The sequence below is a fragment of the Hippocampus bargibanti genome, linkage group LG06 (genome assembly GCF_051943395.1).
Source record: "Hippocampus bargibanti isolate YZ-2025 linkage group LG06, ASM5194339v1, whole genome shotgun sequence".
NCBI classification, from domain to species: domain Eukaryota; kingdom Metazoa; phylum Chordata; class Actinopteri; order Syngnathiformes; family Syngnathidae; genus Hippocampus; species Hippocampus bargibanti.
The window spans coordinates 9,973,164-9,989,011 of NC_142739.1; the positions used below are offsets into that span (position 1 = coordinate 9,973,164).

The 15,848-nt window shown below is 44.0% G+C and overlaps 1 protein-coding gene across 1 annotated transcript; it reads right to left on the reverse strand.

Annotated features, from left to right (window-relative positions):
- Nucleotides 1-307: 307 nt before the first annotated feature.
- Nucleotides 308-15,379, reverse strand: onecutl (one cut domain, family member, like). The gene is made up of 3 exons (XM_088998546.1): nt 15,050-15,379; nt 10,843-12,004; nt 308-2,329 (listed from the first exon to the last, which is right to left on the reverse strand). Exons 2-3 carry the CDS (start codon nt 11,861-11,863, stop codon nt 2,019-2,021), a joined length of 1,332 nt encoding a protein of 443 aa, XP_088854672.1. The 5' UTR covers nt 11,864-12,004; nt 15,050-15,379; the 3' UTR covers nt 308-2,018.
- Nucleotides 15,380-15,848: the final 469 nt, after the last annotated feature.

The following is a 15,848-nucleotide window of genomic DNA, read 5'->3' on the forward strand; positions in this document are numbered from 1 at the left end:
GAGGACACAAATGAGGTGTTTGGGGGGTGGGGGGTATACGGACGGGGTCACAAGCATGCAGGACCCCCGGGGGACACGAGCACGTGACCTTGAAAATCACGTGGAAGGTGGAGGGGAGGGTCCCGAGCCATGGATGGGCCCCCACCTCATCACCGCTAATTGTTGTCATCATCATGATCAATATTCATTATTCATATCACGACATTCAAAGAAGCTTTGGCCTAGAAGAGCTGAGCACACATACAAAGAAACAGGCCATCAAGATACTGTACGTAACATCACGGGGGGGGGGGGGGTCTGTATAGGATCGAGGCGTCGGGGGTTCAAGAGTTACATTCAGGGAAGCAAAGTTCATCTTTGGTATTACGATGGGATTCTACAACTAAATGTGCCCATCGGATAAAAACACAGACATCATAAATAAACACCTACAATGGTATTGTTGGCGTCAATTCAATAAATAGATGAATAAATTAAAAAAAGAGAAAAAATAATAAATAAATAGATGCAAGATAAATAGAGTGGATGGGGCCAAAAATGGCGGCAAGTCAAAACCATTTCCTTTGCGGACCAAAAACCATCGGCATGTGCTTGACATCTGTACAAAAGAACGGTGGAAAGAATCACATTCCTTCATTAAAAAAAGAATAACGAAAGAAAGTGTCAACGCCCCCCAAACCCCTTTTCAAAGACCTTGAATGTTTTTTGGGAAACCAAATGGATGGATTCCGTCCACGTCTCGTGATTCAGTCAAGGCCATGGAATTGGGCAAGGAGGCGGGGCTTCTCCTGTTACAGGGAATGATTGACAGCTGCGAGTCGAAGACGCTCCTGAGGCCTCTGGATGATTCCAGGCTCGCAAATTCTCGGAGTCATCACCATGGAAACACATAAAGAAAAAAAGAAAAGAAGACAAACTCCTTGTCTTGCTTGTTCGTTGTGATTTTCCAGGAAAATGGGAGATAATAAACAAAATGGCAGAAGAGAAGGGGTCTGATTCAAGAAAAATCTGACACAGGGGACTGAGAGGACGCTCAGCACATCTGAGCAAAGAGCAGCTCCTGATTGGTCAGGAGTGACCTAGGTGGGTGGTGCACCCAAAGTACGCTTGCTTTTGATTGGTTGAATCTCTCGCCCGCCACGAAACTACAGGAAGCCGACATGTTGGCCTCAGAAAGGTTCTGTACAGTGGTACCTTGACAGCGTGACTATGCAGGCGCCATTTGTTGTTTTTTTAAATTTCGGTATTTTTTGTATTGAAATTGTCTAAAATAAAGATGAAACTGTCAGAAAATAAAAGGTAAAGAATTGAACTGTTTTTAATAATTATTTTTGTACATTATTACGCTCGCACACACACAGATACACGCGCACACATAGACACACACATACAAACACACACGCACACACAAACGCACACACTTTGTCAACACACACATGTTTGTGCGTTGAAGTTTCCCTTAAAGGGGCGTGGCCTAATTATGGACCTGAGACCATCACATTACCGTGTGGTTTCAGGTCACTGTCTTCTCATTTTGAATTTGTGTAATTTAAGAAAAATATTTGCGTTGTAAAATGATTTTGTCTTTTAGTACTGAAGACAAAAGTCAGTCAAACACAAACAACTTCACACACACTGTCGTACAGGTGTGTACCACACGGTCGCTTTCGTGTGCTATCTTCTTTGCAATGCTTTTTGTGCCTTTTCATTTTGTTCGTGTGGGCCATTTTTATCCCGTTTGAGCAACGTCTGAAAATAGAAATGAAACCAATTTGCATAAAAATAACTTGAATCTCTGGTAAGTCAAGGTACCACTGTACTAGCGGGACCGCCTGCCCCTCACTTGTATCAACGCGGCGCCCCTCACCCACGAGCCACACTTGAGGGCGCCCGCTCTATGCTTTGGTTTGAAACGATGGCTCACGGCTGCTTCTGCGCCTTCAGGAGGACATTTCATGCCGGCCGGTCACTGCTCAGACTCGGCTCCTTGTCCCCGTGCCGCCCGCCTACCGCCGCCATCACGCCGTGCTGCACGACACCGCCGAGGACGAGACGCTGGATCCCGAGGACCCGGTGGAGGACGGGCGGCCCTCGTCGCTCCACTTGTTGAGATTGCGCCGCCTCGCGTTCATGAAGAAGTTGCTGACGGTGGAGAGCTCCAAGCCCAGCTGCTGCGAGATGGTAACCTGCAGGTCCTTAGTGGGCCGGTGGTTCTCCCGGAAGATGGCCAACAGCGTGCGGCGTTGGAGGTCGGTGAACACCAGTCGAGTGCGCTTGGGCCCCTGGTTCCGCTCCAGCTTACTCTGTTCCTGCTCTTTCCTCTTGCAGGCTGCCGAGTGGGTGGGAAAGCAACCACGAGACAAATTAAAACAAAAAGTCCAGGCAGCTAACGAAGACAAATGGATTAAGTGCAGGGGAAAGTGGATTTGTCTGAAGGGAAAGCGCTGAGCTCGGCAAACCAGACGACCCCCCACCCCCACCTTCCCCTAAAAAAAGAGATGAATCAGCAACTTGTGTCGGGAAAAGGCACCGTCGCACCCATCTGGCAGCTTTGCAGACGGAATCTCAGAGGCCTTCATGGACATGCTAACAAATCACAGTAATCCACTGCATAAATTGACAAGATAACTCAATGTGACCTATAAACAACTATTTAACGCCCCCCCCACCCCCGCCCCATCAAAAAATATATAATAAATTCAGCCTGCACACATGACATTTTGTCAGATTTCAGTCATCCTGCAAAACGCAGCTTTTACTTTGGAAATCATTTTGTCTCATTTCTGACAATTGTAAGAACCAAGCCAGAGAAGGCAACTTAATCATTTAGGTTTGCGAGTTTTATAAATTTATTTTCAATTTGAAAAACTGACCTGTTTAAAAAAATACAATAAAAAACGTAATTAAAAAAAATTGGATTTATGTACCCAGGATTATATTGATTTCATATTTTAACAATGATCCCATTGATCGATTTGAACAATGTGCCACATGAGAAAAGCAAGCACAGATAATATCTGACTTACGACCGTCTTCCGTTCCGACCAACCGGTCCTAAACCAAAATGGTTGTAAGTTGAAATCCATTCAAAATGTTGAATAGATACTGTGCTAAATGACTTGCAAACGATGTGATTCAGGAGCCAAGAGGGCAGGCGGGCGTGGGTATTCGTCTGCAGTGTTCTACCGGTTGCAAACTTCCCGGCCTTACCCCGCTCTCGCCCCGACGCCCGGCCTGACCCCGCGGCCGTCTGCGTGGCCGACGCACCCGAACCGCCAGATGGCCCCGAAGCAGAACGAACAGTAATGGGCATAAGTCGAGCCGGTCCCAAGTCGGATGTTACCTGTATTATTTTCTACACTTTGGGGTCATCGTCCTCACGTCCTACTGAAGTACCTGTGATTTTGAATGTGTGTGACTTTAAAAGGTGAGACCGGGTCATAGTAGGTGGGCAGAATTGGCTGACAGTTGTGCATCATAACTGGAAGACGAGCAAAAATGAATAGATTTTTCATTCCAGACTTTGAGGAATGTCAGTTGGCGTCTCAGCCGATCAGCTGGAGATATCAGACCAGTGTGACCTTCACACTCACAGACACAAGCAACACACACTCTATTAAATAAATGAAACACCCTCAATTGTTCCGCTTCATTCCGTCATCCCCAAACATCTCCTTCCAGATTTATTGATCATTAGTCAGGGGAGACAAGTACAACCTCAGCACCGCCTCATTCTTCGTCTTTCTCAACGACCTTCGCAAGGTGCACCAACAAAATGAGATGATGACAGGTATCCATCCATCTATCCAACTTTCGATGCACTTTAATCCGTGCGGATGTGGGAGAAGTACTCAAAGAAAAGCCACACACGAACCCTAACAGAACCCAAAACACGAGCCATAATCCGAACCTAAACCCTTATCATGAACCCCTAACCTCTACCTTTTACCCTAACCCAAATTTCTGAACACTAACCCAAACTCTAAATCATTGGCGAGCCATGTACTGTATTTCACACCAAGGCCTTCAGTAGTGCGACGTCTGAATCAATCTAAATCTTAATAACTATTTCACGACTATACAACCTTTACTGCAGCCACAGCTGCGACTCGTATAAAAAGTGTGGTGTGATTTTATATAAATCCACTAGATGGAGGCGTTAGCCAGGAAATAAGGCCTGCGAGAAGGCCTAGGTGTCGCCAACTCAAAATCTGATTGGTTTAAGCAACAGTTTGATCAACACTTATTTTATGCAAGTCACGGTGCGTAACGGATTGTGAAGTCGTCCAAGTAGATTTCTGACCCTGGTAACAAACAATGGCTGAAATGTGATTGATTAAATGCTTGAATACGAAAACACACATTATTTCAGAAGAATTCACGGACAAAATATAATTAACATCAGTCTGTGATTCAGATATTCCTAGTCCAGCAGAGAATGCCTTGCAGGCCCTGACGTCCACCACTGCTCGAAATAGCCTGAATCCTACTCATAACCCCTAACTTCTAACCCTTTACCCAAACATTAGCCCAAATCCCAACCCTAGCTCACTTTCGTAATCCCTAGCCCTTAAAGGACAGCCGACACCTCTGGACAAATTCCGTCCATAATTTGTAAAATCACTTCAAATAACCTCTACTGAGCGTATTTTACAAAGATTCCACCGCATATATTTTACGTTTTAAGACTCGCGCTGAATATTCATGAAGTCTTGTTTTCGAGTTGATGCATGAAGTGACATCACATTCGGAACGCCCCTGACCAAGAAAGTGACACACAATGCATTTTGGGTACTTTTTTCGTCTGAAAACACTGTGTTGATCACGAAATTAGAAGGAAAACTACACAAATAACGCGACGGTGAATCGTTGTGTGTCGCAGGCAATTGCGGTAACACGCATAAAGAAGGTGTAAGTTTACACAAATTCCCAGCGGACAAATCAGCCCATTTCACAACGCTACAACAAGGTCCACCGGTTTCATCGCGTGCAGACGGCACGAATTGATACAGAAGGACTTCTTTAATCGATTGCAAACATTTATGCTTTCCTCTTCAGACCTATTTGAATCATACTCATAACTGGATGAGTAACAAGAAAGCATCTACTCCGAATCTGAAACCATTGTTTTCATTCTGGAGCAAGGCAATGTGCGACTAATATTGACGTCACGAACAAGGGGGTGAGACTTTCTGAATCTCCCCAGTTTTGGAGCTAATTTGTGGGAGTTTTGGGACACTTTAAGTCATTTTTATTGGTGTTTTGCATTTGACTAAAAATATCAGCATGCGGATTTTGGGTATTTTAGATGCTATAAAAGGTTTTTTTTTATGTCAATTAGGAAAAAAAATGGTCAAGTCAAAATTATGGACAAGTTGTGTCCATAATTTTTAAAATTGCTTCAAGTGACTTCTACTGAGCGTATTTTACAAAGATTTCACCGCATATGGCTATATTTTAGGTTTTAAGACTCGCGCTGAACATTCCGGAAGTCTTGTTTTTGAGTTGGTGACGTGTCCTCACGTCACGTCACTGAAGGAACGCCCCTGACCGAGAAAGGACACACTGTAGCAGTCCTTTTATCGCATCAATGTATTTTGTGGTACTTTGTTTGGTCTGAAAACTTCGTGTTGATCGGTGTTGATGGCGAAATTAGAAGGAAAACACATAAATAACGCGATGGTGAATCATTGTTTGTTGTGACAAAAATGTTGAGCCAATTTCCACACGGAGCATTGTCGCCATCTTCTGCCTGTTTTCGGTGCAACATTCCCCCCCCCCCCCCCTTTGCCTGAAAATGACACGGAATAAATTCTTTAATCGATTGCAAACATGTATGCTTTCCTCTTCAAAACTATTTGAATCATATTCATAACTGGATGTGTGACAAGAAACCATATTCTCCGAATCTGAAGCCTTTGTTTTGATTCTCCAGCAATGCAAGACGTCTTGGCGTGACGTCACGAACTGGGGGCGGGAATTTCTGAAAATGCCCAATTCGCAACTCACTTTTTTGCAGATTTTGGACACTTTGTCATTTTTATTGGTGTTTTGCATGTGACTAAAAATATCATACTGCGTGTTTTGGGTATTTTAGATGCTATAAAACGTTCTTCTGATGTCAGTTAAGAAACAAAAAAGTGACGTCGGTTGTCCTTTAAGTGTGTATTCGATATCATTCGTACACCCTTACGGAAATACTACAAAGCTTGAAATGTCGCTAGTATTGGGGTAAAATGATTTGGAGTAAGATACAGTGAGACCTAAACTTACGAACTTAATTGTTTCCGAGACAGAGTGTGTAAGGCGAAAAGTGTGTATCTCAAAAAAAAAAATCCCCATAGGAAACCATTAAAATGGGAATAATCCGTTGCCGGGTTTCCATAAAATATACTTTTCAACTAAATAAGCCTTAAAACTACACACAACATACCTTATTCTATGTGTAATAAATGTGCAATTGTATTGTAATGAAAGAAATACACTGCATTGTATCATAGTCACTTTATTTACATTTGTGATGGTCATTTATGGCTTGATGGAATGGCGTTGGAGGTGGAAGGTCAAAGGGAATTGCTGTTTGGAAAGAGAGGCGCATTACATGACGACTGTAATTAAAGAAATAAACTGCTGTAAAAAAAAGTTTTATTTACCTTTTTGATGGTTGTTGATGGCTTATGGAAGGAGAGCCACCTTCCATAAGGACTGTTGGTAACTTAACCTCTGGTGTTGTTCGGTCGTGTGCTTCCGCCGAAGATCACTCCGCCAGCCGTGGTGGGTGTGTATTATGAAAATAGTGCTTATTATAAGGTTTAATTTTCATAAATTTGACGTTTGTAAGACAAAAAGTTTGTCAGTTGAGGTGTTTGTAAGTTGAGGTCTCACTGTATAACTGTTCTGCTAGTGTACTGAATTGTCTTTTGCGGCAGGAAAAAACAAGTGTTTTAGAATTGACCCTGAGGCCTGTAGAAAGTTAAGGAGTTATTTTTTTGTTTTGTTTTTTGGAAAGTGCTCTTTGTCCTCAATAGTAAGTGCAATTAGAGTGTTTTTAAAACTACACACAGCCATGATGACAATACGAGAAGGCCAATTTTGATGCACAAATCAGACAGTGACCATTACAGTCAGGCAAAACGCTATGCAAAATTGCCTACATCGGAAAATTCACTTTTCCTGCCAAACAGCGCAAATCTAACCAAAAAAGAATACTTTATTTGACATGATTTATTTGACAAAAAATATCAGCCTGCGTGTTTTTGGGTATTTTAGATGTTATAAAACATTTTTATGACGTCAGTTAGGTAACAAAAAAATAGTGTCGGTTGTCCTTTAATGCGTATCTCTAACCCTGACTCTTGGCCCTAACCGTAGACCCTAACCCTAAACCATCAAAACTACTGTGTATAAAACCGCAATCTAAATGCACAAAATCTTACCTTTTCTGGAGCAGTTTACAATCAATCCTGATATAATGTAATGACAAGAGCCCAAAATACGTCAAATGATATACACCACACAAAAGAGCCATCCTCAGGGTCGCAAATGGCTGCTTTTGGTGTGTTTGTGTTGCCCACAACTAGTTTTACTGCGATCAACCAATCAATGGATGGGAAAAAAGCTGACAGCCCAATTTGAAACAGACAAACAGACAAACAGACAGACATACAGACATACAGACATACAGACATACAGACAGACAGACAGACAGACAGACAGACCGACCGATCGATAAATAATTTTATCGCAGATTATTTGGTCATTTACAATAGCCGTGAACTCTGACTTATTTTTGTCAGGTCAAATCATTCACACTCAAAGGAGATTGATTTGTTCCAAAAAGGCGTGATATGTTCTAAAAAAACGGCAACACAATAGCAATGCTAGTTAGAGTGCCAGGAGAATTTACGGCCTGTTGTGGGAGGGCAACTGAGAAGGTGTGGGGGGGGGGGGGGGCATCCTGGCTTCGTCCCTGGCTGGCCATGGCGTCGGCAGCAGTAGCGGTGGCCATTAAGTTAATGCTTGCTCGCACTGTAATGGCGCGTAAGAGGCCCACAATCGTCGGGCAATAAATCGGCGGTGGCCGAGTGACATATATCCCCCCCCCCCTTCCCGGGGGCGTCTTATGATGGTGAGAACAGCCGCTAATCGTGATGTACGCTGCATCTCGTGTTGCGGGAACGTGATGGAGAGTCCTTTTGCGCCCCCACCCCAAACTACGCATGCTGATCCCTTCCCCCCACCTCAGGGTGGCTCTGGCCTCCCCCCTGCAGCCCACACGGTAGCCTCCACCGCCAACCCATACCCGCCCCAACCTCCCCATTGCTTTGTGGGCCAGTGGCTGATAGAAATTATTGATTAAATGTGAGCAGCTTAGACTCGGTCAGGCTGGTTAACTCTTGCGTGACTACACGGCTGAATTAAAAACAACAGCCTTGTGCGTTTTTTGCTTTGAAATCACATCCGAGAGGATTTGTCATTCGTCGCCCATCGTTCAATTATGACCGAGGTACAGTTTAGTTGTATTTCACTTTAAAAACCATTATATGAACATCAAATCTTTCATGGTTTTTCAAGGCAAAAATTAGTGCATCCAAAAGATAGGCTGCCAAATGAAAAACAAAGTAATGTATAGTTTATTCAATACATTATAAGAATGAAAATTGTAAAGAGCAGTACATTGGGGAGACTAAACAAATTCTCAAACATTGCAGGGATAATACTCGTGGGCCTCAATCGACAGTACATATGCACCTAAAAGCTAGCAGGCACTCATTTGACGACAATGAGGTTAAAATCTTAGCGAAAGAACATAGAGGGTTTGAAAGGGGAGTAAAAGAAGCAATTTTCATAAAACAACTAAATCCTTCATTAAACCGGTTTGGTGGGGTGAGGTTCAATATGGATCGTTCATACAATAGCCCGCTTAGGCAACATAGGATTAGTAATACTGACGAGGTGATACCGGTCGAAGTGGGGCAATCAGGCCAGTCGTTAGTCAGAACAATAGGAACTATCAGTAAGAATGAAAATTGTAAAGAACAGTACATTGGGGAGACTAAACAAATTCTCAAAAAAACACTTTATCAATATCAGTGGGGCTGCAAGGAGTAGTACACCCCCAACCTGAGAGCAGGGACCTATCATAGCAGAGTCCGGCACCGCCATGTCTGGACAGTAGGGATATATATATAGGGCCGAAACTACCAGTAAGACTTTAGTATGCTGCCGAAGTCTCTTGGATAAAAAGCGAAACGTCCGACACCTCCAAAGAAGTACAGATAACGGCTGAAGAAACCTTCTCATCGATGTCAATATTTTTCTTGATAATACATTTTTTTACGATAGACATATCTTGATACATGGATTTAAAATTGTGTAATATAAAAAAAGTCAGTTGTTAAAAATGTAGATAAAAAGGTGTGTATATATATACACGGGCCCGGGGAGAACATGCAAACTCCACACAGGGAGGCCGGAGTGGGACGCGAGCCGGCGACCTCTGCACTGTGAAGCCGGCGTGCTAACCACTCAACGACCGGGCCGCCCGTGCAGCGTTTTTAACTATTATTATTTATTTTCTGAAGATGCAATGGGCCCAAAAAAGGTGCAGTAGGCCACAATTGTCCCTCAGACCAGACTTTGGACACAGCTCATTTTGCATTTTCCTCATCTGCTGATCCCCATACCCTCCACTTGGATTGACCGTCCCAATGGTCTCCTATAAACACTTGAGGCGTCCCCCCATATATAATTCAACCGCTAAATCCCAGGCTCACCGGTGAGGCGTGTTTGGACAAACGTCTCGGTAGATAAACGCTCATTTGACGAAACAACATCAGCGAGAAGAGAGAAAGGAGAAGCGAGAGAAGCCTTTCTCGGAATGCTAATTCCCATCTGGAAATGGCGGCCGAGGCCAGCTGCTCTTTCCCATGGTAATCAATACACACTTGTAATTAACCAAAAGCGCAATCGGCCAAGTGGGGGGTGGGGGGACAACAGTCCCCCCCATCACCATAAACACCATATCCCACTGGCAGGAAAAAGCCGGCACTCGAAAATTGCCAAGTGGGATAAAATGTTGTTTCTTCTTCTTTTTTTTTTTTTTTTTTTTAATTTAACTAGTTTGACACACAAACACACACACACACACACACACACACACACACACACACACACACACACACACACACACACACACACACACACACACACACACACACACACACACACACACACATTGAGGTCAAATGTTACTTTGTGGATAAATCACAAAGAGCATATAGACCAACGAGGTTCTAACATCCGTGATTACCTCGTACAACATTTTGTGAGCAGGATCTTTCTATTTGGAACTGAAATCCATAAGGAACATGATTCCGCAAGGAACACAAATTCAATATGGGAGAACAAGCAATGAGGAGCAACGAGTAAAAAAAGCATTTTATGAGGAACGTCCATCTATCAGGAGTATTTTTCAATGATGAACTTTAGGTCAAGAGATAAAGTCATTCTGTGAAGGGTGGGCATTCTACCAGGAGGCATCTTTAGATTTGGAACCTTAGCCCACGAGGAACCTCATTCCACGAGTAATATAATTCCACCGTATTTTAATTCTGAACAGATTTAGATCAGGAATAGCATTCACGGGGAACAACATTCTAATCGGAGAATGTTTCAATTGTATTGGTAACATAATGCCAAAACTTAGATCCCATGGTTATCATTAATCCACATTTACGTGTGTGTGTGTGTGTGTGTGTGTGTGTGTGTGTGTGTGTGTGTGTGTGTGTGTGTGTGTGTGTGTGTGTGTGTGTGTGTGTGTGTGTGTGTGTGTGTTCTCACCTTCCAGTCGAAGTGAGGCCATCCTCTGGAACTCTGGCTCCTGCAGCCATCGAGACATCCTTTTGAAGGTTTCACGTCCGGACTTCAGCTTGGCCCAGGGTTTGGGGTTCCTCAGAAGATCGGAGAGCGTCCCCTGCGAGCGGCACAGAATGCGTTCGGCGAAGATGGCCTGTGGGATGCTGTAGCGTTTCAGCTCCGTGATGATCCTCTGGGCTACATCACGGGTGTTGATCTCCTCGCCGCCTCCTCCGCCGCCTCCGCCGCCGCCTCCGCCGCCGCCCGGGGACTCGACGCCCAAGGTGCCTTCGCCCGGGGAGGATGTGAGGGAATGCAGGTGGTCGGCTATCTTGGCAGCCTGCTGGCTGGGGTGGTGGTGCGCCTGGTAGTGCTGGCTGAAGATGTGAGGGTGATGGGCCGACCCGTCCATTTTGTTCAGCTGGTGCCCCATGGACATGTCGCCGGCACCCAAACCCGGGGGTGACATCTCTCGCCCGAAGTCCGATGTCCTGCAGAAGAGACTCCCGCCGTGGACGTCGTAGCCACCGTGGAGCATCTGTCCGGCACACCCACCTCCACCCCCGCCGTTGGTACTTCCATAGCCATGCATGGACCCCAGACTTGAGGAGGGCGGCGTAAGACTCTGGCCCATGGCGAGATCTTTGGCGTAGGGGTTGTAGAAGTTGGCGGAGAGGCTGGCTCGGTCCTCGCGCATCAGCGTGAAACTCCCGATGACGTTGCTGACGGGGAGGCAGGGGTGGTGGTGATGGTGGTGATGATGGAATTTGTCATCAAAGGGCTGCAAGGGGGTCAACGTCGTGTAGGTGCTGCCCGACCCGGACGGGGAGTCGCCGCTGTAGCCCAACGCTGACATGGAGTGCTCGAAGGGCGGCGGGGGGGCCCGCGGCTCGGGTTCCAGAGGGGGTCCGGCACTAAGGGGGGGACGAGGGAAGGCGGCCGAGAGGTCCCGCGAGTGCAGCTCGGCGTGACCATGCAGCGACATCTCTCCAAGACTACCGTCCATCACGGATGGATGTATCGATGACTCCAAATGTATTGATTTGTGGCGGCTAATTAAAGATGTGAGTGGCGTTAAGTACTTCCTCGCACTCCAACGCCACCCACCGGAGGACCCTCTTCTTCTTCTTCAAGCCTCCTTTTGTGCCTGCGCGACACAACAGAACAATTAGCCACTACATAAGCCAAACAGCATTCCAGCCAAATTCATGTTCTCGATCGTTCTTAAACTTGGGTTGACAACGATGTATTTATTTTTTCAAAAGAAACAAAAAACACTTTAAAATTTGACTTCAGCCTATTCAACAACCGATCAATCATTAAGCAGTTACTTATTTTTACAAACGACTACAAGTGACAATGCAAATTGTTTCAAATTTTTAGGCTTTGGGGTGACCTGTGTCCCTGTAAGCCAGTATCAAACATAAGGCTAGTGTGCCAGATCTGGCCTGCCACATGATTTTTTTTTTTTTTTGGGTGGCCCGTGACAGCAAAACAACTCCCACGATGCTAGCTAAAATCGCAACCAAAATTTACAATACTTGTATGTAATAATTAAGACACATATTGTAAGCATTTTCTTGTAACCAAAACCATTATTATTGACTCAGAAGTAAACGGTAATTAAAATGTGGACCACGTCAAAAAATTAGTTTGACACCCCTGCATTAAATATGATCCCACTGAGCACTAGCCAAATCGCATCCCGACATTCAGAGTCCAAAACGATATCAATTCCAACTAAAATGACCAGACTTGAGAACACTTCATGTGATGTCTTCACAAATTGACCTTGACACAAAGAAGAACATGGTGGAATCTGTTTTTGTCTGAAGTCCAATTAGCTCTGGGAGAAATTCCGTCTACTACTTTAACTGTAAATGTATTTTTATCACTTGCCTGGTTACAAAAACATGTACTGGTGGTACTCCCCATTACATGCACTGGTTTAGCCTCATTGCTATGTATTATTAAATCGAAGACTTTCTGTGACACCCTTGGTTAATATATGAGTTGAATTTTGTTAAGACTACGGGTGGACGGCCAAGAGTAGGAATCACATGGGGGTTGGGGGGGTAGGGGGGTGTGAGACCTTTATCCGCATCTAACAGCAAAACGCTCCATGGTTATGTACTTTCTGGTATCTCTTAAAAAAACTCGGGTGAAAAAATGCAATCTTCTGGTAGTTTCTGATCATGCAAGGATGACAAACCAAGCAAAGATTCATATACAGTGTATAACATTTCAGTTGGTGCCATGACCCGGATGATTCTCACGTTATCGACAACTGCACTACATATACTAACCATCCAAACTGTTTTTTTAATAGCATTATGGGCCATGTCAAAAGTTATTTCTCATATATGCTTCGGGCCCACAAAAATAGATAAATACATAGATTAATACATACATGAATAAATAATTACATAAACAAATACATTCTGTATATGATAGCTGTCCATGTTAAGCGCTTAAAAAAATTAGCCTGTAACTATAAAGTGTCCTTGAGTTTGGAAAGGGGCTTGTAAATGAAATGTATTATTATTATTATTATTATTATTATTATTATTATTATTATTATTATTATTATTATTATTCATCCATCCAATTTCCATACCGCTTATTCCTCATTAGGGTCGCGGTGGGTGCTGGAGCCAATTCCAGCTGTCTTCGGGCATGAGGCGGGGGACACTCTGAATTGGTTGCCAGCCAATTGCAGGGCACACAAGGACATAAAAACAGTCACTCTCACACTCACACCTAAGGACAATTTTGGAGTCTTCAATCTGCCTGCCATGCATGTTTTTGGAATGTGGGAGGAAACTGGAGGACCCGGAGAAAACCCACGCGGGCCCGGGGAGGACATGCAAACTCCACACAGGGAGGCCGGAGCGGGACGTGAACCGGCGACCTCTGCGCTGGTGTGCCAACCACTGGACTCCCAGGCCACCCCTATTATTATGATTCTGATTATTATTACTATTATTATTATTATTTCGTCTTTTGTCACATACCAGCAGAAGGATAGATTATTATTATTATTATTATTATTATTATTATTATTATTATTATTATTATTATTATTATTACTTGTTACAGCTTCAGCTGTTGTTAAAACGTGTAAATCAATATGTATTGTATTATATTTTATTGTAAATAAACACATAAACAAACACAAAACATGTAAATACATATATAAATACATAAATACATAAAGAAATGAATACATGAATGAATGAATGAATGAATGAAGGAAGGAAGGAAGGAAGGAAGGAAGGAAGGAAGGAAGGAAGGAAGGAAGGAAGGAAGGAAGGGAGGGAGAGAGGGAGAGAGGGAGTGAGGGAGGGAGGGAGAGAGGACGGAAATAATAACTAGATAACTGACTAAAAATAATAAATAAATAAATAAATAAATAAATAAATAAACAAAGAAAGAAAGAAAGAAAGAAAGAAAGAAAGAAAGAAAGAAAGAAAGAAAGAAAGAAAGAAAGAAAGAAAGAAAGAATACAATACAATACAATACAATACAATACAATACAATAGAATAGAATAGAATAGAATAGAATAGAATAGAATAGAATAGAATAGAATAGAATAGAAGGCGGGCTGAAAATAGGCATAGTGCTTGTGATCCTATATATACCAGGGGTAAATCTATTTCAGCTGTTTTTTTTTTTTTTTTTTAAGGGGGGGGGGGCATTGATGGGTTGCCAGACAATTACAACATAGATAGTGAAAAGAAAGCATTCATGCTGATTTGGCTTTCAGGTCAACCAGAGGATGTCCCAATTGACTTTTGGCGAGAGAAGTGGGCTATAATCAGGGTTGATTAGCACTCAATCACATGCAGGTTACACTTTAGACAAACAAGCAGTCACACGAAGATGCCTGTTTATGGAATGTGAGAAGAAAAACTCCACGCAAGCATGTCGGATTCAAACCTCGAACTGAAGCGTGGGGCACATTTTCGAACCACTAAATCCACCGTGCCGCGAGCAGCATTCCAACGAAACCAAACGCGTTTCACACCGCCGCGTCCAAATCTGCGTTCGGACCAGTATCCCGTTCAAGCACCCCCCCCCCCCCCCATATTTGACCGTATTTCATAGTAGCTCATCGTAAAATGTTCAATCAAAAACAAGCAAGTAAAAAGCAAGTAAAAATAAAAAATAAATTGAAATAGTGCACTATACCTTGAACGTGTATCCACGTTCGAGGCTGCCGAGCATCTCCTTGCACCGAGCGACGTCCAAAACCGCCCCCACCTCCCCCCGTGTCAAGCTTTTTATTTTTGTTGCTCTCCACCCATACACAAAAACTAGCTTGCGTTTATTTCTCCGTTTTCTCCTGTTTTCTTTTTCCCGCCCTTTGTAATTTTCCTCCGATTTGCTCGCGTTGCTTTTCAGCTGCTCTGCGGCGCTTTTTCTTTCATTATCTGCCGAGATCTTCCTCCTCCTCCTCCTCTTCCTCTTCCTCTTCTTCTTCTTCGCTCTGCCAGCCACTTCATCGATCTCGGCACCAACTCTTTCTCCCCCTCCTCCTCCTCTTCGTCTTCCTCACCACCCTCCTCATCCTCTCCCCCTCACCCCCTCCCCACGGTGCGTCACTGCGGCCTTAAAATCTGACAGATGTGCGATGAAATTCCTCCTCCAATTAACCCTTTCTCTCTAGGGTGGATAGGGGTGCATGAGAGGGTGCTTATGGAGGTGGATATGACCCCCCCCCCCCCCCCACACACACACACACACACACACACACACACACACACACACACACATTCTACCCCACCCGTTTCTTCATCTTCTCATGTTCCACTCCAAAATGTCGGATTCAACCATTTAAAAGCTATTGAAATGCACACTCGTCAGGACACTTGATTAGGAACACCATCCAATGTAATCCCTTCATTAATTAATAAAAATATCACAATAGTCACCGGGGGCCGGGGGTACTGGAGCCTATCCAAACTGTCTTATGGCAGCTGGCGGGGGA

Coding starts and splice junctions, on each gene's coding strand:
- onecutl (XM_088998546.1), bottom strand. CDS start 11,863: ATGGACGGTAGTCTTGGAGAGATGTCGCTGCATGGTCACGCCGAGCTG. Junction 2,330..10,842: donor GGCCTCACTTCGACTGGAAG/GTGAGAACACAC, acceptor CCCACTCGGCAG/CCTGCAAGAGGAAAGAGCAG.